The sequence below is a fragment of the Chrysemys picta genome, chromosome 5 (assembly GCF_011386835.1).
Source record: "Chrysemys picta bellii isolate R12L10 chromosome 5, ASM1138683v2, whole genome shotgun sequence".
Lineage (NCBI taxonomy): Eukaryota > Metazoa > Chordata > Testudines > Emydidae > Chrysemys > Chrysemys picta.
The window spans coordinates 127,304,577-127,325,645 of record NC_088795.1 but is presented as its reverse complement, the minus strand read 5'-3'; the positions used below and the strand labels follow the sequence as shown (position 1 = coordinate 127,325,645).

General features: G+C 42.3%; 1 protein-coding gene across 9 annotated transcripts in view; it reads left to right on the top strand.

Annotated features, from left to right (window-relative positions):
* Nucleotides 1–18,609, top strand: part of UVSSA (UV stimulated scaffold protein A) — a 92,296-nt gene extending 73,687 nt beyond the window's left edge. For 7 of the 9 annotated variants that reach the window (XM_005292405.3, XM_065597161.1, XM_042855556.2 and 4 more), the window contains 4 exons: nt 1,463–1,646; nt 2,390–2,501; nt 8,885–9,074; nt 18,210–18,609. In XM_005292405.3, the coding sequence (XP_005292462.2) occupies nt 1,463–1,646; nt 2,390–2,501; nt 8,885–9,074; nt 18,210–18,303 (580 nt within the window). In that variant the 3' untranslated portion in view covers nt 18,304–18,609. Of the gene's footprint in view, nt 1–1,462; nt 1,647–2,389; nt 2,502–8,884; nt 9,075–18,209 lie in introns of those variants that run through there. The other 2 variants (XR_010601625.1, XR_010601624.1) reach the window with 1 other exon arrangement.
* Nucleotides 18,610–21,069: the final 2,460 nt, after the last annotated feature.

The following is a 21,069-nucleotide window of genomic DNA, read 5'->3' as shown; positions in this document are numbered from 1 at the left end:
CTTATCAAGACCTCCTTCATTCCAATATTCCCATCTTGTATGCAAGGTGTGATGGATGTGGGAGTTGTGAGCAGAGTGAAGGTTCTTTGGGATCACTGAACTTAGGGCGACTAGATGTCCCGATTTTTATAGGGACAGTCCCAATATTTGGGACTTTTTTTTATATGGGCTCCTGTTACCCCCCACCTCCTGTCCCGATTTTTCACAATTGCTATCTGGTCACCCTAACTGAACTGCATATTTCTGTCTTTTTAAGACATTGCCTTAAAACTGTTTTTCCAGACTTTCTAATATTTTGTGTTTTTTGAGAATAGAACATCATTCAACACGTAGGTCCTCCCCCTCCTTAAGTAATAGATGTTTACTGCCTTTGCTCCAGGGTAATAAAAGGGTTTTGGGGTAGGGGTTATTGGGTTTTTTTTTTGGCCTGGAAATAGTTCTGCTTTTCATACAATGACTATTTTTCATGAGATCTCTCTAGTTTAAAATAAGTTTTCAGTATATTGCCTTTAATTTCCTCGAGAAACTTCCTGTAAATACTTGTTAGCTGATAGCAGTGTCAAAACGAAGAGTTAGCTATTGAACCTAGAAGAAAAATTGCTACAAAGTTCAGTTGATAGTTGGCTCTATTCCCTAGTCTACAGTATACTGCAGTCACTCCAACCCCTGCTCCTTTGCTGCTAATAAAGAGCAAAACAAACAAGCATGAGAGCATACACTGAACAGTAGCTTAACTGTTTGTCTTACTTTATTTTACCTCATCTGCTACACAGTAAGGTTATCGAGATAAGGTTAGTGTTGACCATGGTATTATTTATTTTAAGAAGTTTTTGGCCCACTTTGACTTCTAAAGCCAATTCGCAACTGTAATTACAATGGTGGGCAGAGGCAGATTAGGGGTTTATGGGGCCGTGAGCCAGAGCAAGGGGCCCCTCCACATCCCTTCCGCCTGCAGTCCCCCTCGTCCCCCCTGCGCTCCTGCCAGGGAGCGGGGTCAGGGTGCGGGTGTGCCCCAGTTGGCCATGGGCACAGGCCCCATTGGCCTAGTGGCTAATCCGCCGCTGGGTGTAAGGTGATAATATTAAATGGGAAATTGGGGAAGACAAGTTGTTTGGAAATGAAGGACACCAGTCAGTCAAGCTTCCACAACATTTTAAGAATGTCTACACAATATAGCAGTTATCACTAGAGCTCTAGATTATTATAATTCATTAATATATCTGTGTGTGTACAAGGAGGGAAAATTTTAACAGCCTACCAGCTTGTAAGAAGCTTAATTTTTTCCTGAGAGAAATTGTTGTTAAATTGTTAAAGACTAATATGCATGTGTTTTTTAAGTGCTCTTCTGCCTACTGAGCCCAGTTCTTACCCAGTTGGTTCCCGTGGGGTTGTATCGGTTCACAGTAAGTACAGAACTTCGTTTATGGGCGAAAAGGTATATCTGTGTTCTTTATTTTGCCAGATTTTCTTCTCAACATCGATTTTGGGCACCCAATGAAATGGAGGAAGAGGTGGAAAACAAAGAAGTAGCCAAAATGTTGAAAAGTAGATGCATAACTTTTTCTGGCAAGTTTGAACCAGTGAAACATAAATGTCGAGCGCCGATGCCTGACGGGAGACTATGTGAAAGACAGGATAGGGTTAAGGTGTGCACTTAATATCATAATTTCACTTAACTAGGTATTTATACCATGCTCATTACTGTGGTATCTGAGCATCTGACAAGGAAACAGTGCCCAGTAGTTGTTTGCTGGGTGGTTCTTCCTTCTCCTCATTCAGTGCAGAAGTGTGTTTGACATTAGTGGCTTTTTCAAAACATTATAATCCTTATTGTTGAGGGGACAGCAAAGAGATGGGCTTTTATGAGAGATTAGGTTTTTTTATAAAAGCATAATTTTACAAAACTTAAATTATTGGACAAATTTGAACAATGTTTCCTTAACATTAACATTTTGTTTGACTATTACAGTTCTTACTGTGTTTGCCATTATTAAAGGGTGCAAATGGGTTGAAATACTTAAAATGGAATTCCTATATGTTAAAGGATTTAGCTTTAAAAATACAAATGCAGAATGAAAACCCTGGTTCCAGAGATGACAGGGCAGCATTCTGTCTGTAAAAAGGCCTGTTATTTATTGCCGTTATACTCGGAGTTCATTTCATTAAGGGCTCAATCCTGTGAGGCTGTGAGTGCCTTTAACTCCCACTGAAGTCTGTTTATGGTTTCAGTGGCAATTTAGGGCTCTCAGCACCTCATAAGAGGTGCTCATAATCCGGTCCAATATGCCATACAAAGTGTATCCTTTAATTCCAAGAATTGACTACTAGCAACATGAGATTACATGGAAATGTTTATTCTCTAACTCGTGTCATTTTTTTCTTCCCTCAGTGCCCTTTCCATGGGAAGATAATCCCTCGGGATGAATCTGGGAATCCTGTTAATCCAGAGGACAAAATGAGAGAGGAAAAGAAGAGGTTTGAGAAGCAGGCAGAACAGCCAGGTTTGTGTGAGAGATTAATTGGAAAGGTGTCATAAAGTGTTCGAGGGAGCTGAGAGGTTCACTCTGAACATAAGCATAGATACTGAGGGTGCTTGTTTACTATATCCATTCACTGAAGTAATCTTGCTTTGTAGTCATAACTTGATACTGTAACAGACAAGGATTTGGAAGAAAACTATGCAATATTAAGATATGATCAGTGTGACCATAATTCACTGAACAACTAAACTGTTATCAGGCCATCATGTTAGCTAAGTAATGGGTTGATGCTAGAAAACAAGGTTAAAAGTTAGGTTTTGGGTGTCACAGTTCTTTGGGTTATAGAAACATTGGCCCAAGACTGTCAAAAGCAACTGTGATTTTTGGCTGCCCAACTTGAAACAGAAAGTGCTGAGCACCTGCCACCTGAAAATCAGGCCCCTGGAGGGTGTCACAGATTGGGCACCCAAAAATAACTAATTCTTCCTCAAGTTGTGTCCTTATGGGTGTTCCACTGGAGGTGTTTTTGCGTCCCTGCGCTGCTGATCAGAGAACTTGGTAGCAATGCCAGTTCGGCCCGCACATGAGCTGTCCCCCTCCTTGTGCTCTGCCACAAGTCTAGCCAGCATTGCATGGGCAAAGCCTCTTCAGTTCCTTCTCAACTGCCCATGGCCAGAAACAGAACTTTTAGCTGTCTATCAGATTAACTCTCTAAATACTTGTTCATCATTCCTTTTAGTTTCTTTTCTGACTATTACTTAGTTTGCTTTGAGTTCTTCCTTTTGTTCCTTTAAAAATGTTTTAAAAAGAATGTTTTTCATTTTAATTTCAATTTTTATTCACCTCTTCCTCTTTCCCTTGTCCGTGGACCATCCCAGGACAGGGTATTCCTAGTTCACCAGGCTTTGAGAGGTGTCTCAACTGCAAAGAAGCCATCCTGGTGATGGACGGACATTTGCATTGTGTGGAGCATTGCCTCCTGGAGAACCATGTTCCCCAGAAGTGTGGTTTATGCCACAGTTGAAACCTCGGTCCCAAAAGAACAGAGAGCTGAGGCTTTAACTGCCTTCTAATGGAAGCAGCTCTTCAACCGCCTTCAGACCCACATCAAGATTCACCACAGCCCTTTATATCCAAAGGAAGTGAGCCTAAAAAGGCAACAATCAGCCATTCACACAAGGCTTCTAAAAAGAGAGTCCTCAGAGTGAAACCCGAACCAGCCCAAAAAGATCACCAACTTGTTCAGTATCATTGGTACTGATGGCACAGAAGCCATCCCAATGAGCACGTTGGACTGCCTAAGGACCCGATGGCTACAGGCAATGAAACATCAGTACTGACTGGGTGAGGCAAAGACCCTGCCTTGGGGAAGATTCCATTGGTGCAGATGATGACATCAGTACTGTCAATGTATGCCAAACACGGTTGGAGCGTTTAACCAAACTACATTACCAACTCCATCAATACAGTTGTCCCGGCATTAACCACCACCACCGGTACCGGTACCTGTGGCACCACAAGACTTCAGATACTCGAGAGACCTCACAGTGTCTCATGTACCTGAGTCTCCTCTACTCAGTACCAGAGCCCCGGTACCAAGTTTGCCTTGAGCTCCAGATTCCCCTTTGGCATCAGGCTGTGCAGCCCCCATCTCCAGTGGGGAGTCAGATAATGAGCAGGAGGAGGTAGTCTCCCATCGCTCCTTTCAGTACCTTATTGAGCCCATTACGAATCTGACCCTCAGCCTCCCTGGTATGGTCAAGCATGGTACCAACCACTGGGACTCTTCCCACCATATCAGTGGCCTTACTGGGATCCGTGGTAGGCATATAGACATCATGCCTCCCGAAGTTCTAGTATGGCCCACCAAGAACCTATGAGGCACCCTCTCTCTGCCTCTGTATCCACAGCCTCCTGAAGAGATGAGGGAGGAACAGGAGGTCAACACTGAGGAAGAGGTTACGCCTCAGACTAACATCTCATCTTCCTCACCAGATGAGGCAGTGATGTCCCCTCCACCATCATTAGCGGATGACTTTAAACTTTTTCAAGACCTAGCTCAGAGAGTGGCAGACACACTGCAGTTACCACTACAGGAGGTTACAAAATCACACCATAAATTGCTGGACATTCTGCACTTTTCTTCCTCCTCAAGAGTAACTCTTCCCATCAACAAGGCTCTCTTGGACCCAGCCAAAACTATATGGCAGACACCTGCATTGGCCCAGCCAACCTGTGAGCAGGCCGATAAGAAATATTATGTACCAGTGAAGGACACAGAATTTATTTTCTCATCCACCCCCTAATTCGATCATTGAGGCTGTGGTAAACTCCAGAGGCCTTTCATTGATTTAGGGAGGAACACATGACATGCTTTCACCAGTATTTGCTAAGCAGCAGAGAAATGTTAGGAATTGGGAATGTTGAGTTCTATTCTTGTAGAATACAGCTGTGCCACTGTAGGACTTTAGCATAGACATTACCTGTGCCAATGAGAGGGGTTCTCTCACTGGCATAGTTAATTCACCTCCCCAAGAGGCAGAATCTAGGTCGACAGAACAATTCTTCCATCGACCTACCGCTGTCTACATCGGGGTTAGGTTGGCTACTTTTGTTCCACTCGTTTTTAGCACAAGAGATAATACCATGGGTCTAAAGGTCCTGGCCCATGGGTCAACATTGGCACAGGTAATGTCTATGCTAAAGTCCTACAGTGGCACAGCTGTAGCGTTTCAAGTGTAAACTAGCCCTAATGCTCTGGTGTAAAAAAAATCACTCAAACTGAAAACTATTGATTTTTTTTTCTGTGAAATTGACATTCCTCTAGGCTAGACATAATACTTATTTTTATTACTGTCAGTGTGGTGCTGTTGGTAACACGCTCACCTCTGGCCCAGAAAGATGTGTGCTTTAGTCCCACACCAGTTTTGACATTACTTTGCTGCCCTAGTGAATGCCATTTTTAAGCTGAAATGTCAAACTGAGCTCCCTTCTGCCCACCATTCTCTGCCTGTCTAGTGGGAAGCTAAAGAAACTATGTCACTTAGTTTCCTGGCTAAAACTTCCATTCATTTAATTTAAAGAAAGTTTCTAATGTCTGTGTATTAACTGTTGTTGAGAATATTTGCTCATTGGTCTTAGTATTTGGTTTATTAATTTTTGACTATAGCTAAGGACTTTTAAATTAAGATATGATGTATTGTTTTAACCAGTGTTTAAAAAGTCATGTCTTCCCTGCAAGTGACTTGTAACAGCATTACCAAGCATGTCAGTGTAGCTGTGAGGATTGTGCACATGTTCACAACGCAAGGTAGTTTAGAGACTAAAATAACCCACCTACTACACATACTTTGTTCTTACAGTTGGCACTGTGATTCCACACATTAGTGACCACACACTGCAAAATAAGGATCAATCATGATCAAGAGTGTAGTTCATTCACTGCACAAAGACACTGACTGTTGGGTGTTTCAGTTATGTACAACAACAGTTTGTGGGGGAGAGAGGAATAGCATGCACTTATTCCACCTTCTCCAGTAACCTGTCCGTTTCCTAACTAGGCTTGTAAAGCTGAAAGAACAGGGTGTTTAAGCAATGAGTGGCAGGTTTGTAAAGATGACAGTAAATAAGATGTGACTTTTTAGGGGCCAAGGAAAGGTGCCTTTACTGTTCTAAAATAATAAACACTTCCATTCCTTTGCCAAATTAAACTGTTTTTATTTTACTCTTAAGTACAAAATTGGTCCTTTTACTAGTAATTTCTGATACATGCCAGAATGTAAAGACTTCCTGAGGGAATGAATCTGGTTCCTTTTATTTAAATGTATATAGATCTAATTAATGTTTGCTGCTTCTGATTTCAAGTGCATGAATTTGTAATGGATACTCCCAAGAAGTCTCTGCTTATCAGAAACTTTAGGCTAGCTCAGATCACTGGTTTCCTGTGTTCTTCACTCTACTGGAAGATAGATTAATTTGTATCCCCATGTGACTGAATGGAAAAACAATTATGATAATGACCAGCGTGTGTCTTGGCAGTATGGTCACTACTGAGATCTTTTTAATAAAAAGTGAGGCTTGAACATTATTAAATTAATACTTCATTTAAAGTATTAGATTCTAGCCATATGTTCACAAAACGGTGCTTTAAGCTCTTTGGCCCTGAAACAATGAATCATGAGGGATTACACTGACCCCCTAATCTGCAGTGTTCATCCTTTTCCAATAGTTCGCACACAGGAGCAAATTAAGTGCCTATTTTTTGTGTCAACCCTGAAGAGTATCTGGTTTTTCAGCCCTTAGTGACTTGTTAACAAACAGGTATCAGGACAAGCTGGTGAAGGCAGGCCGCTGGCCAGTCAGATGTGAAATAGCATCTCTTTACTAACTACAGTATTGATTCCCGCCTACCCTTGCAAACTGTGTAATTTTCTTTTCCCTGCTGCTAAACTCAGTAACAATGTATGAAGAGCTTTAGGGGCCCATCAATGCTCAAAAAGGCTGCTCTTCCCTGGCATTCTATTGATTTTTCTCAAAGGCTTTTAAATTGCTCCTTCATTTTACTCAAATGCTCATTTCATCTCTACTGGATGCCGGCATTTTTTCGTTGTGTTTAAACAATTGCTCCATTCACTGGGTTCCTAAACTGTGACGCCTTCTTATTACTGGGAGATAAACTGTTTAGACAGTTTTCCTTAATCTTGGATTAATCGTTCCTGTATCTGAATTGTGCTGCTCTGTATTCCTTCACTTCAAAAAATAAACTCTGTGAAGTCTTCTGATCTATCAACTGTGTGGGTTCTATTTTCTCCCTTTATACTTCCCTTTCTCAGTTCGTTCCTACCTCTGCTTTCTTCATCCTTTTGTTTGTGCATAATGTTAATCTCGCTCTGCTTTTTTGTGCATAAAATTGATAGGTTAGATCTATCCTTTCCCTGCACAGATGTGTTAATGCTCCTGAGCTGTATTTTAATGCTGCTATGGGGAATATGTTACCTCTGACCTACCTGAAACAACATAACCTATATTTTTGTCATAGTTCATGACCACTTAAGGTACACAAATGAAATTCTAGGCTTCTTTGTTAATAATAGTTAGCACCTTTGATTTTTTTTCAAAGCTCTGTACAAATGTTAAGTAAACCTAATGCCACCCTTGTGCTATTGCTATTCACAGATGGAGATATTGATCAAGAAAGGTTAGGTGACAAGCCCAAGACTAGTTGACAAGTTATTGGCAGAGTGAGAACTAGAACTCTGGCGTTCCAGGATTCTAGCATGTTAGTCAGTGTGCTGCTTTTCAAAATTATACTTGCACTCGTTTGTTTCCAATCCATAACTGGATTTTTCTATTTTAAGTTTAATTTTCCCATGAATTTGAATTATTTCCAAATGTAGACTGTCTCTTTTGCCCTGACCAACACCATAATCCTACCTGTTTATATTACATTATTATTCTATTAATTACACCTATTGCCCCAGTCCAGGATGGGGACCCCATTAATCTAGACTCTGTACCAAAAAGTAATGACAGTCCCTTTCCCTAAGAGTTTATTTACAATCTAGGTTACTTAGGCCTTTTCCTATTGTGGCACTTAGTAGGAGGAGGAGGAGTAGTAGTAATGTTAATGGTTATTCTAGTTCTGAAACTTTTAAGGCTTTAATAAAATATCAACAGAAGTTTTTGACAGTGCTAAATTAACTCTAGTGCTGTTGTAGGAAGAAGAACGTTGGATTTAGACAATTTAAATTTGAAATGGTGGGATATTTCAGAAGTGAAGGCTTTTCCAGATTCAATATTGAGAGGATGGGAACAAGATCATATTCCTTTTGTTTAGAGTGTGCTATCTAGTCTGTCCGAAATTAGCTACGCATTTTGAAGCAATCTTAATTCCTGACTATGGAAATGCTATTGCATATCTAAGCAACCACTCTTCTCCAAACATGAAATATCCTGGGCACAATTTTTTTTAAATTCATTTTCCCAAAATTTACTTTACATGATAAACTCGTGAGCTCAGACTGGCAGCTTCTTGTTAGATTAAATAATAATAACCTCAGTGTTTAGGCTACTTCTCCCATGTGAAGTGCATTCCCTGGGATTCTGCTGTTGCTCTTTTACAAGAAGTTGACTTAAGCCTTGCATCAAGAACTGTACTAGCTATTAGGAGGAGATATTAGGAGGTATGCCCAATCATCTTGGCCAGGATTTCTTCCCAGAGATCTGTGCTGTAGATTAGTCTTCTTGCACCCATTAGGCTATATAACTTAGTTTTCAGACTAAAATCCTTACAGCAACGTGGTTCTGCCCTCCTTGTGAACAGGCCCTAATACCACTGGAAACTCACAAGTTTTAGATGGGATTGTCTGATCTTTAAAATGTTTTTTTTTTCCCTCTTTAAACAGAGTGGCAAGACCCAGAATTCATGAGAGAGGTTGAAGCAGCTACTGGAGTAGACCTTGGATCCTCTAGATACAGTGGGAAAGGAAAAGGAGGGAAGAACAAAGGGAAGAAGAGGAAATATCCAAATCTGACAGACTTGAAACAGGAGGCTAATACTTCTCGTTCACGGCTGGAGAAGAAAGTCTTCAATAAGTAAGATACTTACCTTATTTGAAACCCCCAACCCCCACTTCATTGCCTTTTTTTAAATTTTGATTTTAGTAGCTGTTTCCACTGGAACAAGCAGTAAGAAGCCCTCACAGCTCGCCGCAGAAAAGTGGTTCCTTCTGTCTGCCAGAGAGTGGGCGCATGGGGCAACAATAAGCTAATGAACAGGGTTATTCCTCAGGGAACACTTCACCACTGGCATTTATAAAACTGTATAAAGGCCATTTATAAGTCTTCTGCTTGCTTTCCTTGAGCCTCCTGCTGTGTGGCATTTTGCTTCCTCTCTAAAATGTACTTGTTAAATGGCTTGTGTCTGTGCAAGATGTATAGGATTTGAGAGAGAGAGAGTTTCAAATGACATGGGATACATTTCTGTAGCCTCAGTTTCATAATCCAGAATTTGTGATGTAACTCTATAGTAAGTGGCTCAATATTTCTTTATAATTCAGTAGTTTAGATGTAATGTAAGTCTAAAAATAAGGGATGTCCCTCTTCATACAAACAATTTAGAGGTGTGCTCAGGGGTAAGGGTGGACAGCATTGACCAATAAAAGGGCCTATGTTCGAGCTGTTTTGCTTTTGCCTGCAGTGGAATCTTGGTGCTGGTTACTGGGTTGATCTCCCCCGACCTCTGACCACTTGCTAGGTTTCCGAAGGCCATGTTTTCTCCCTTGCCTCCCATGTTACCATCCCCATTACCTTCTTGACCTTAGCGTTGGACTTTGACCCCAGCTATACCTTAGCTGGACAAAGGTACACCACCTCCCAGTTAAACATTTGTGATCTGGGACAAAGCAGATCCTAGAGCATACAACCAGGTTTGTATTTTCCTAGACTTCGTTCCTTCTCAGAGCAGTAGTTCAGCTGGGAAGGGTTGTGCAGGGTGGTAAGAAGGAGGGTGGTAGCTGCACACCTATTAGCTGTCCCAGGCTGCACAAAGTGGTCAATAGACTAGAGTAAATGGTGAAGTTGAACAGTGATAGAGAAGAAAGTCAAGCTATAGAGTATAAAGGGAAGTAAAAGACTAAAGGAAATGTGTCTCAAATGGTCTTCAGTTTCTCTACTAGTCTTATCAAGGAGGGGAAAAAAGTGTCACACTCTGTCCTCCCTCCTTTGTTTCTTATGGCAGGCTGCCACACTGCTTTGCTGTTGCTCTTTTTTACCTCAGTAAAGAATTAGGCATTGGGGTCCACTAAATGTGCAGTAAACCGGTTAGTAAAATAAGCAATTAAAGATAATTAAAGCTGTACAGATCTATGCAGTAAACTTAAACCTGTGCCTGTGTCACACAATAAATAAGAACTTGGTCCAAAGCAGCCAAGGCTGGGAGGAAAGGTTGGTTACTGATCTTCTCCCCTAAACTCCTAGCTGACAAGAGACATGCTGGCCATTCAGGCACACAGGGTAAAACTACTAGTAGCCTCTGTTCGTTCTTATACACTAGTATTCATCAGGCTCAGTACCTCTCCATTGTAATTGAAATGTCATTATAGTCTGAAAAGTACTTGGTAAAAATAGAGCATTTCTCAACAGATCTGCCCCTAGCATGTATTCAGAGTTCTAACTGCTTACTTCCCTGACAAAAATAAATGTACTAGAGTTTATTCTTGTTAGCCCTAATAAGCCATTGCAGCTATGGGAGAAGGAGCTGGAGCCTACTCTGTTTCATGTATCCACAGAATCGAAGGCTGAATGTCAGTTATAGAATTGTTGTTAGTGGTGATGATACAGGTCACAGAGAGTACTCAGATTGACGTTCAGATCACAGGTTGTGTTTGCAGGGCTGGCAAAAACCTTTCAATTGGACAGCTGGGATCTGAAAATCACCAGCAAAACATGGAACCCGTTGATATTCTTTTACAGGGTCACTTTTCACAGGTTAAGACTTGGCTGAATTTTCCCCCTAAACTTCACCTTTTAAAAATATTACTCTGTGGCCCGTTTGTTTTTGAAACTTATAGCTAGTTTCTGCATTCTCACCCAAACTTCCTCCCCCAAAAATCTTTCTTCACTTTTATAGCCCAAGTCCCATCTTCTTGTGTTACTAGCAGCACAAGCAACATGAAGGGAGCTGAACCATTGTGACCTGGGCTGCTACTGTTCTCATCCTGGCCTGTTCAGGGACTTGGGGAGAAGCACCTCTGCCGTGCAAACCAGCTGAAAAGCTGGTGCAGGAGAGTAGCACACAGCTGGAGAGTTCAGTGCCAACCAGCAAGCAGTGAAGCTGAGCCTCTGTCCCCTGCCCAAATTCCTGTAATCCCCCTATGGGCCTTTGTTAGTGCTTCTAGGAGGGGAATCTGCTGTCTCTCTCTACCTCTTCCGAAGAAGTGAGAGTTGGAGAGTTTGCATGCCCTGCTGAGAGAGAGGCCTGGGTGCAGATTCACAATACTGTTTCCATTCCTCTCCCGTTTCCTCCAACCTACTGCATTCAGGCAGTCACTGCTGCCCTCTGGTGCTGCTGGGGCCACTTTTGCCAACTGCATAGGAAACTGTCTGGACAAGAGAGTATGGGCTGGCACATTTCTCTTTAAAGAGAGCAAATTAGTCAGGGGTCCCAAAATAAGTAATGTTTGCATGGATGTGTGCACATATATATTTAAAGATTAAGATTGGTCATTTTTATATTATCACCTTCACTTACTGCCTGCATCTACTGCTCTCACTCAAGGCTAACTCGAGGGAAGTTAACTTGAATGTCAGTAACTTGAACCATCACTACAGTGAAGACATGCCCACAGACAAGGGAGGGCTCTGCTGTCATAGACTTCCAATGGAAGGCGGCATCCCATCATCCTGACTTACAGAACTGTTTACTTAGTTTTAGTCTTGTTAAGGAGGAAATTAGACCTTTTTCTTTTTACAGAGATTATTCTCTTGTGAGGCACTCTCATACTGTGATGATGGGTACCATATAAGAACTTGGATAGAGAAACTTCAGCATGCTTCAAACAGGGTAGCAGTTGATGTGCCTAGAAACTTTCAGACACTGATTGGTGTGACCAACACAAGTGAAACAGAGTAACCAAATTATCAATTCAAGAGGCAAAGTACTAAAAAACCACTGATGCTGAACTATTCTGTCCAGAGCATCAGACTGTGTTAGTTAAACACCATCCAAGGGATAGCATTTGTTTTAAAATTCTGCATTTTCCCTTGTTTGATGCAGTGGGTATTATAACTTAAAAAAAAGATTCCACATTGCTTTTCTGGCTTTTGGTCAAAAAATGGCACATTTTCTGTGAAATTCTCATATTATCTGGTCTTCGTCAGAGAAGTCAATAAGCCATAAAGTTCTACTAATCCGAATTTCACATCAGCCTTTACAAAATAAATTCAAAAAGCTGTTTTTAGTTTACTGTGCTTTGTGCTAATGATTTTGAGTGTGTGTGTGTGAGAGAGGCGTGGGGAATCAAACCTGTCATGTTTTAATAGGTTTCATGGTTTGCAGCACTAAACAAGATGATAACCTTGGCTCTTTATAACAACCCCAAATTACTTGAAATGTACAGGTGATAAACCCAGGCTCTAGTCTGCCAATAAAGTTAAGTGAAATAGCACACAGATCATCAGAGTGGGATCTCATTTCATTTACAGTATCGCACAACCCAGTGGTGCTAATGTAAAACCTACATGACATGAAAGTGTCAAGGCCACTGTGCAGTGCTAAAGACTCACTTTTCTCCTACTAATTAGATAATATTTGAAGTGCAAAACCATGATCACATTTTTCTTATTCTGGCAAGAACAAAGCTACAATCCTTGTTAACTTTGCTGGTAGTTTTTGTTAAAGGGAACACTACTTTCAAGGTGTTTATTTCAGAATATTGACGTCTGTTACAACTGCTGCTGAGAAGAGCTTTACCCTGTCCATTTAAAAGCAGTATTAAGAAGTTTCTTCTGTTTTCAGAGGTTTCAAAAAGCTTTTCAGAGTGAAGCAGTTAGTTATACAGGGGCAATTAAAGTGCGTCTCATGGTGCTCGGCTACCATGGAGATAGCTTGGGTGTAAAAACCCAGCTAGAACAGAATAACACTAAGACGTGACCCTGCAAGATGTTGGGTGCCCTCTATTCATTGAGTTCAATGAGCACCTTGGAGACCAGGCCCTGGTTCTACAAGACATCCTGCAGTCACCCTCACCTGTCGTCATTATTTGTATTACCGTAGCACTAGGAGCCCTAGTCATGGCTTTGAGATAGAAATACAGTCTGGAGAGAGTAGGTATCCTAGCCCGCAGTATGTGACTGTGATGGTTCTCAAGGCACTCAGGACTGCAAATCACCTTGTTACCTCCTGCCTCCGGAGTGAGGAAGTCTTTCTTGTAGCTGAGTATCAGCTCCCTGATACCACCAGCCTTTCATTCGCTCAAGCACTCTTCTTTGGGCTTTGCCAGCCCTAACTTCGCCTTGCATATCAACAATAGGTGTGTGCCATTCCCTGAATCCCTTTAAATCATTCCCCTGTGATATCCAGCCCCTGACACTGGCTACTCACAGAAATCTCAGGTCCTCTGTACCCAGAGGTGCAGTGTCCTTGGTTTACCAGTTTTACCTTACACCACCGCTTCTTTAAACTGCACAGCACTTGAGGACATCTGATAAAATAAAAGTAGGTTTATTTTAAAAAGAACAGAGATTTAACTAGAAACAGGAGAGAGTGGGGGAGAAGGAGACTGCTCGTGCTCAGCAGGCACCACTCCGGGCATATAACATTTAATGCCTGACCACCAGCAGGCATTAAAGATCCCATTCTACTTCTTGCAAGTATAGGAGTGTTAGCTGTACAGGTCCTGGCTAGCTTGAGTTGTGGACAATTATCCATCCTGCCTCCATAAAGTTACCCTGCTAGATACGCTTCTTTGAGTGCTTGCACATGTCCAGTCACAGTGGGCGGGTATGCACGCCACGTGCATAGTTGTCAGAGAACTCTTTTCCCTCAGAGGTACCTGTCAGGGTAGCCTGAGCGCCCTTTGTCCCCACACACCACTGCGTGCTGGTGAAGACGGTGGAGCTGCCCCCAATCTGCTCAGTTCCTTCTTACTCCCATTGATGGCTGTTGGAGCAATCTCAGACTTGTCATAAGTGCTTCCCTCACTCCTATCGTACATCTACATATACATATTTGTTGTTAGGAATTAGTTAAGTTGAAGTTAGTTTTAGCAATATATTTTAGTCTTAGGTCTTTTTTGGAACAGTTTTTCATCTTTTGGTACTGGGATTGGTACCAAAACAATGTCACTCTCACCAGATTTTAAGTCCTGCAGGACTTGTGCTAAACCTACGCCAGTCAGTAACGAATGTTTGGGAGAATTCCACATAAGTGACAGATGTCACATTTGTAAGAGATTTAAGCCCCATTCAAAGAAAATAGCGAGCCTCAAATGTTTACTCATGGATGCAGCACTTCACCCTCCATCAGACCCATCTCACGTGGAGAGCACCCCAAGTACATCAGCTTCGGTATGGAGTGCACTGGAGATGTCTGCAGCTCCTTCGTCTCTTCTTTAGGCTCAGTATCTTACTTGGGTGTGTCCGTGCCAAAGCCAAATAGAGGCAGAGCTTCTACGAGACATTTTGGCAAGAGTCACTCGTTGGAGCATTCTTCAGCTAAAAAGGGATCACTGCCTCTGGAGCCTGTGTGAGGTCTGTTGAGGGTGCCCCTGAAGATCTCTAAAAAGCAACAGAGGGTCCTGTGGCACCTTTGAGACTAACAGAAGTACTGGGAGCATAAGCTTTCATGGGTCAGAACCTCACTTCTTCAGATGCAAGATCTCTGTGGCAGAGCCATCAGGTATTGTCACTCCCAACCATCTGCAAGGGACCTGCTTAGCCTCTTGATATCAGTATCCCTGGAAGTGCAAAAAGGTTTACAACCAGTAGTGATGCCTACAACGCCTACCTCACTGCTTCAGGGACCCACAGTACCGTTATCCGCCAAGCTTCCGTAAAGGCCAGTGCAATCAAAAGGCAAGCCTCCAATGATATCCCCAGTACTGCCATCTCCGGGTTTGGGCTACTTATCCCCTAGTCCCATCTGGTTCTGCCTCCCTCTCCCACTGTTGTCAGACATTTCGGATTCTTTCTTTTCAAATTCAGAGATGCATTCGTCTGTGCCCCATCCAAGACAGAGGGCATACCTTCCATCAGAGACTTGGGGACCGTGAGTCACGCAACAGTTGCAACACTGGCCTTCCCTTAAGGGGCAATGGTCCAGTCAAGGATGGGCCCCAGGCCCATATCAGTGGCCATTCCATCATGTTAACCAGGCAATATACTTGCCAATGTTCTTCCCAAAACCCCATGCTCATAGAGATAAGGAGAAACTTCATTTGTTGGAGATAAGAAGGGCTTTAGCTTTCTTCCTGGAGCATATTAAGTCCTTAAGGTCCTCCATGCAGTTGTTTGTTACAACTGTGGACAGAGCTAAGGGCCAACCAATTCCCACTCAGAGAATCTTATCCTGTATCTCTTCATGCATTCATTTATGCTACTAATAGGCTAATATAACCCAAACAGATAGGGTATTGACACGTTGCACTAGAGCGCAGGCAACTTCAGCAGCTTTCTTGGAGCAAGTGTTGATTACAGACCTTTGTAAAGCATCATTTTGGCCATCAGTGCATACTTTTGCTTCTCATTATGCCATTTCCCATCAGTGCAAGGACAATTTCGGATGGGTTGTCCTACAATTGCTGTTCAGGTAGACTGACCCCACCTCCATGTTTATCTGCTTGTTTGTCACCTGTAGTGGAATGGACACAAACAAGCACTCAAAGAAAAAACCGTTACCTACCTTTCTGTAACTGTTGTTTTTTGAAATGTGTTACACATGTCCATTCCACGACCCTCCTTCCTCTCGCTATTGGAGTTTATCCAGTATGAAGGAACTGAGGGGATCAGGGGAAGCTCTGTCCTCTCATACCAGCACACAGTGGTGTGTGGCAACAGAGCTGCCTCAACTGGTGCCACTGAGAGAAAGTTCTCCAACAACTGTGCACGAGGTGCGCGCACGCGCACACACACACACTCTGAAATGGACACGTGCAACACATCTCAAAGAAGAACAGTTACAGAAAGGTAGGTGTGATGGGCTGGACCCCCGTTCCGGGGTGCCACCTGATGTATTGGGGTCCCACTGAGCCTGCCCATTCCACCAGTCTGGGCTCCCTCACCCTGTCCTGCGTGCACGTACACACACAGGTAGGGACACGCTCAGCTGTAGAATCTCACAGAGTCTGCAATCAGCTCTGTGTAGGAGGACTCGGCTCAGGGAATTGCCCAGCGCTCTGGTGCACACACCCTCTGGAGTGTAAACCCAAAATTATATTGTCTGGTGCAGTATAGAGATCTATACAGCGTAAGCTCATGAAATTCGCTTCCTCCTTCAATGTGTAGGAAGATATGCACAGCTTTTTGCGCGCCCTCCGCCCCCCCCCCCCGTTATGAATTGCACAAACTGGATCTTAGAATAAACAAAAAACAAGTTTATTAACTATAAAAGATACATTTTAAGTGATTATAAGGGATAGCAAACAGAACAAAGCAGATTACTGAGCAAATAAAACAAAACATGCAAACTAAGCTTGATACGCTAAAGAATACTGGCTACAAATAATAGTTTCTCACCCTAAATGTTGTTTTAAGCAGGTTGCAGAATTTCTTTGGGGACAGACAGCTCTTGCTTGCAGCTTAAAACTCCAGGTATATCCTTCATGGGTCAGACACCATTCCCAGATCGGGCTCAGCCCCCACCCCCCACGTTTAGTTCCTTTGTTTCTTCAGGTGTTTTCCTTCCTTCCTTCTTGGGCAGGGAGGCAGTGGAGAAGAACCAAGATTAACTCTCTCCCCAGCCTTAAATAGGATTTACGTATGGTGGGAATGCTTGGTTTCCTAGCTTGACCCCCACCCCCTTTGAGTGGCAAAATATCAGAAGTCCAAAATGATGTCCAGTACCAGGTGACATGATCACCTAACCCTGAGTGTCAAAGCAGCAGCCCAGGAAACTTCTCAGGAAGGAGGGAGATTAGTATCTTCAAAGTCCTATTGTCCTTCCTTATGGACCATCCAGGCTGTTTGCATACTGTCTGGTGGGCGTTTCCCAGGTGAAAACAAAGTTGTAATTATTACATAGTCAATATTTCTAACTTCTGATACCAGAAATAATACATGCATACAGATTGGATAATCACATTCAGTAAATCATAACCTTTCCAATGATACCTCACATGACCCATCTTGCATAAAACATACCTTAGTTATGCCATATTCATATCATAACAATATTTCTATGAAGAATATGGGGCATAATGTCACAGTAGGTAACCGTTTATTTGCAAGGTATTATCCTCCACTTTCTTTCTAAGGTATTGTAGTGTTTGTATGAGTTAAATAGCTGCCATATTCCATCTTAGAAGTGGGATAGGGGAAGGGATAAAGAGATTCCTTTCCTTTATATAGTAGTAAAACATTTGGGGAACCTTTGAAAGGAAGGTTGGAATAAAGTGTGTCTTTTTAATTGAACAGCAAGCCCTTTAAAAGGCATCTCTAAATAAGATATTCACCTAGTTTTGAGTTTTGGTATTGTAAAGTTCTTTTCATAAGAAAAACTACTCTAAGAAATGTCTTTGCGATAAAACTTCTTGATTCTGCATTGCATAGTCTCTCCCCTTTCTAAGAGCACTCTCTGGGATTTCAAAGGTGAGATTTTGCAGAAGTGCCGTTGGAGCACAAGTGTGATTGAAAACCAATGAGACTTGTGCCCCTAAGCGATTTAAATGCTTCTGAAAAATCCCACTTCAAATGTTTGTCTACCAAGGATGGTGCTGTAATGAGGGTAGAATGTACAACCATTAAACTGAAAGACTTTAATTTGTTTACTCCTATTAATAAAAACCACTGTTGAATTTAAACTATTTGTATTGTTGCAGCTAATTTAGTTAACATGACAGATTTGTTCTGCCTCATCAGTGCAGTGCCTGATTAGTGATTAATCATACCTCACTCCATTTTTTTGCTAACATTAATAAACATTTCCCATGACTCTACATATAGAATCAACTTAGCTGTTAACTTGTTTTCATCCACCTCTTGCTTTTTTTTTTTTTTTTTTTTTTTTTTTTTTAGAGGGGCCATGAAACGGGTGGTGAAAGCAATGAATCGAATGGACCAGAAGAAGCATGAGAAGTTTGCAAACCAGTTTAACTATGCATTGAATTAAGTTGCAAGAAAACAGAGGACCAAAGAGGAGAATTAACAAGACTGCAGCTGTACAAAACATTTCTCAAACACCTTTATATTCAAACTAAAATATTGTGTTCTACATTTTTACTGGGGTTATTTTTTAATTAGTGTCAACTTCTGGTAACTTATTAATATTCGATAATGAACATGAATTTTAGCAAAGATGTGTCTGTACATAATTGAATGCATTTAACAATTTGATAACGACTTGGAATTTACATTAAATGGAACAAGCTTTATGGCTTGTACTTATTCTAATTAAAATGCTCAGATATTTTCCTTTCCTAGTGGACTGATTATAATTTTTACATTTCGGTGTCAACAAAAGAGGCTGTTTACAGTTTGCTGTGACAGGAGAAATCCTTGCTGAAGGCAGGACCCAAAGCAATTAGATCTGTGCAAGCGATCACTGTAAAATGTATTGCTCAACCTCTGGCTCTTGAGCCTGGTCTGAACTCGAAAAGTTTACCATTCTAAGCACCATCCTGCCCCTAGAATGCCTGTAAAAACGCCATCCCCACGTCCAAAAGGATTCCAACCAGGTCTAAGAACCACTTCAGTCTGATTAGTTTTAGTACCAGTGTGGAGTTGCTGAAATAGCTCAGTTAGTCGTCCTATTATCATCCCACAGTGCATCTGTGGCCTTTTCAGATGTTCCAGACCCACTCCTTCTGGGAGTTGTGCCACAACCTGTAGGGTAGGTACCCAGAATGCATTGCAGTTGAAATGGTTTAGAAGAGCACTACTGTGGAGCAAAAGTATGAGGGTTTTTAAAGTGATTCTACAAAAACAACAAGGAGTCCGGTGGCACCTTAAAGACTAACAGATTTATTTGGGCTACCCTCTGATAAAGTGATTCGGCAAGGCTAATCTGAAAGCAGTGAATTGCTTGTGCTTAAACAAAGTCTGTCCAACCACTTCATTTCTGCCGGATAGAAATGGAGTTCACGTGTCTGATGGGCGCTTTACTTGCTATGGCTGCATCTCAAGCAGGGTGAATGGACCATTGATCCAGCATTGAACACAAGGCTACAAGGACGGGCAATGAAGTGCTGAGCGAGTCGGGAAGGATGTGTCGTTTAAAGTTGTATTTTCATGGGTACTACATAAGAGTTTTTGATAAAATACTGAATCCAAATTGTTTCTCCTGCTCTGAATGGTGTTCGCTTAGCCTGCTTTCGCCTGTTTCAGGTGCTTTTCGAAGTATTAAAGAAATTAAAAATCTTCAGTCTAGCTGCTGACAATAGCTAATTTACAACTGTGGCAAATACATATCTTGACATGTGCAAGCACCGCTTGGAAAGCAGTTAATACTGAATCTTGATCATTTATCTTGCAGTGGTTTGCAACTTGGGAGACTTATTTTTCTCTGTGGTACAAGTATTTAGAAGCTGTAGTTTCAAATCGCAACTAAAGTTCCAGATATTTCACTGGGAAGTTGGAACCTCTAAGGCCTTGACTACACTAGGAAATAATGTTGTCAGTTAGGCCGGCTGACTTGGCAATGAATGCAATTTAACTGTAAGCATAGACAAGAACAAATTATGATCAACACTGGATCAGTTGAATCATAGAATATCAGGGTTGGAAGGGACCTCAGGAGGTCATCTAGTCCAACCCCTGTTCAAAGCAGGACCAATCCCCAACTAAATCATCCCAGCCAGGGCTTTGTCAAGCCTGACCTTAAAAACCTCTAAGGAAGGAGATTCAACCACTTCCCTAGGTAATCCATTTCAGTGCTTCACTACCTTCCTAGTGAAAAAGTATTTCCTAATATCCAACCTAAACCTCCCCCACTGCAACTTGAGACCATTACTGCTTGTTCTGTCATCTGGTACCACTGAGAACTGTCTAGATCCATCCTCTTTGGAACCCCCTTTCAGGTAGTTGAAAGCAGTTATCAAATCCCCCCCCCCCATTCTTCTGCAGACTAAACAATCCCAGTTCCCTCAGCCTCTCCTCATAAATCATATGCTCCAGCCCCCTAATCATTTTTGTTGCCCTCCTCTGGACTCTTTCCAATTTTTCCACATCCTTCTTGTAGTGTGGGGCCCCAAACTGTACCCAGTACTCCAGATGAGGCCTCACCAATGTCGAATAGAAGGGAACGATTGCGTCCCTCGATCTGCTGGCAATGCTCCTACTTTTACAGCCCAAAATGCTGTTTGCCTATGCTAGCATATGAAACATTAAAGTGGTTGATTCAGAAGGCTAAGTCGTGTTTGAATGCTATCTAGGTGATAAGATACTCAGTGATTGTCATACAGCAGGAAAGAATAGTAGTGGTTAGGGAACTGGCTTAGGATCTGGGAAATAGGAGTTCATGTCCCTGCTCTGCCACAGCCCTCCTTCATGATGTTGCAGAAGTCGTTGTGCCTCATTTCATCTGTAAAATAGGGATTTAATGCTTCTCTATCTCATAGGGGGTGTTGTGAGGATAAATGCTTAAAAGATTGTGAAACGCATGGAGAATTACTGTTGAAAAGCAAAAAGAGGCATCATTATTATTACATGCAGCTGTAGGATCTTCTGGACTAATGTCCACCCCAGTCACAGCAGGGGCATAGCCAAGTGTGGGCCCACTTATCTAGTCCCACTAACCCATTCCCGGCTCTGCTCCCGCCCCAGCGCTTGCCCAACTCCGCCTGCTGCGGGGGTCGGGGTGCACGCAGAGTGGGGCAAGCCCCGAGCGCCAGGCAGGGGGGAGTGCATAGATGCGCATTTTTCCAGGGCCCCTGGTCAG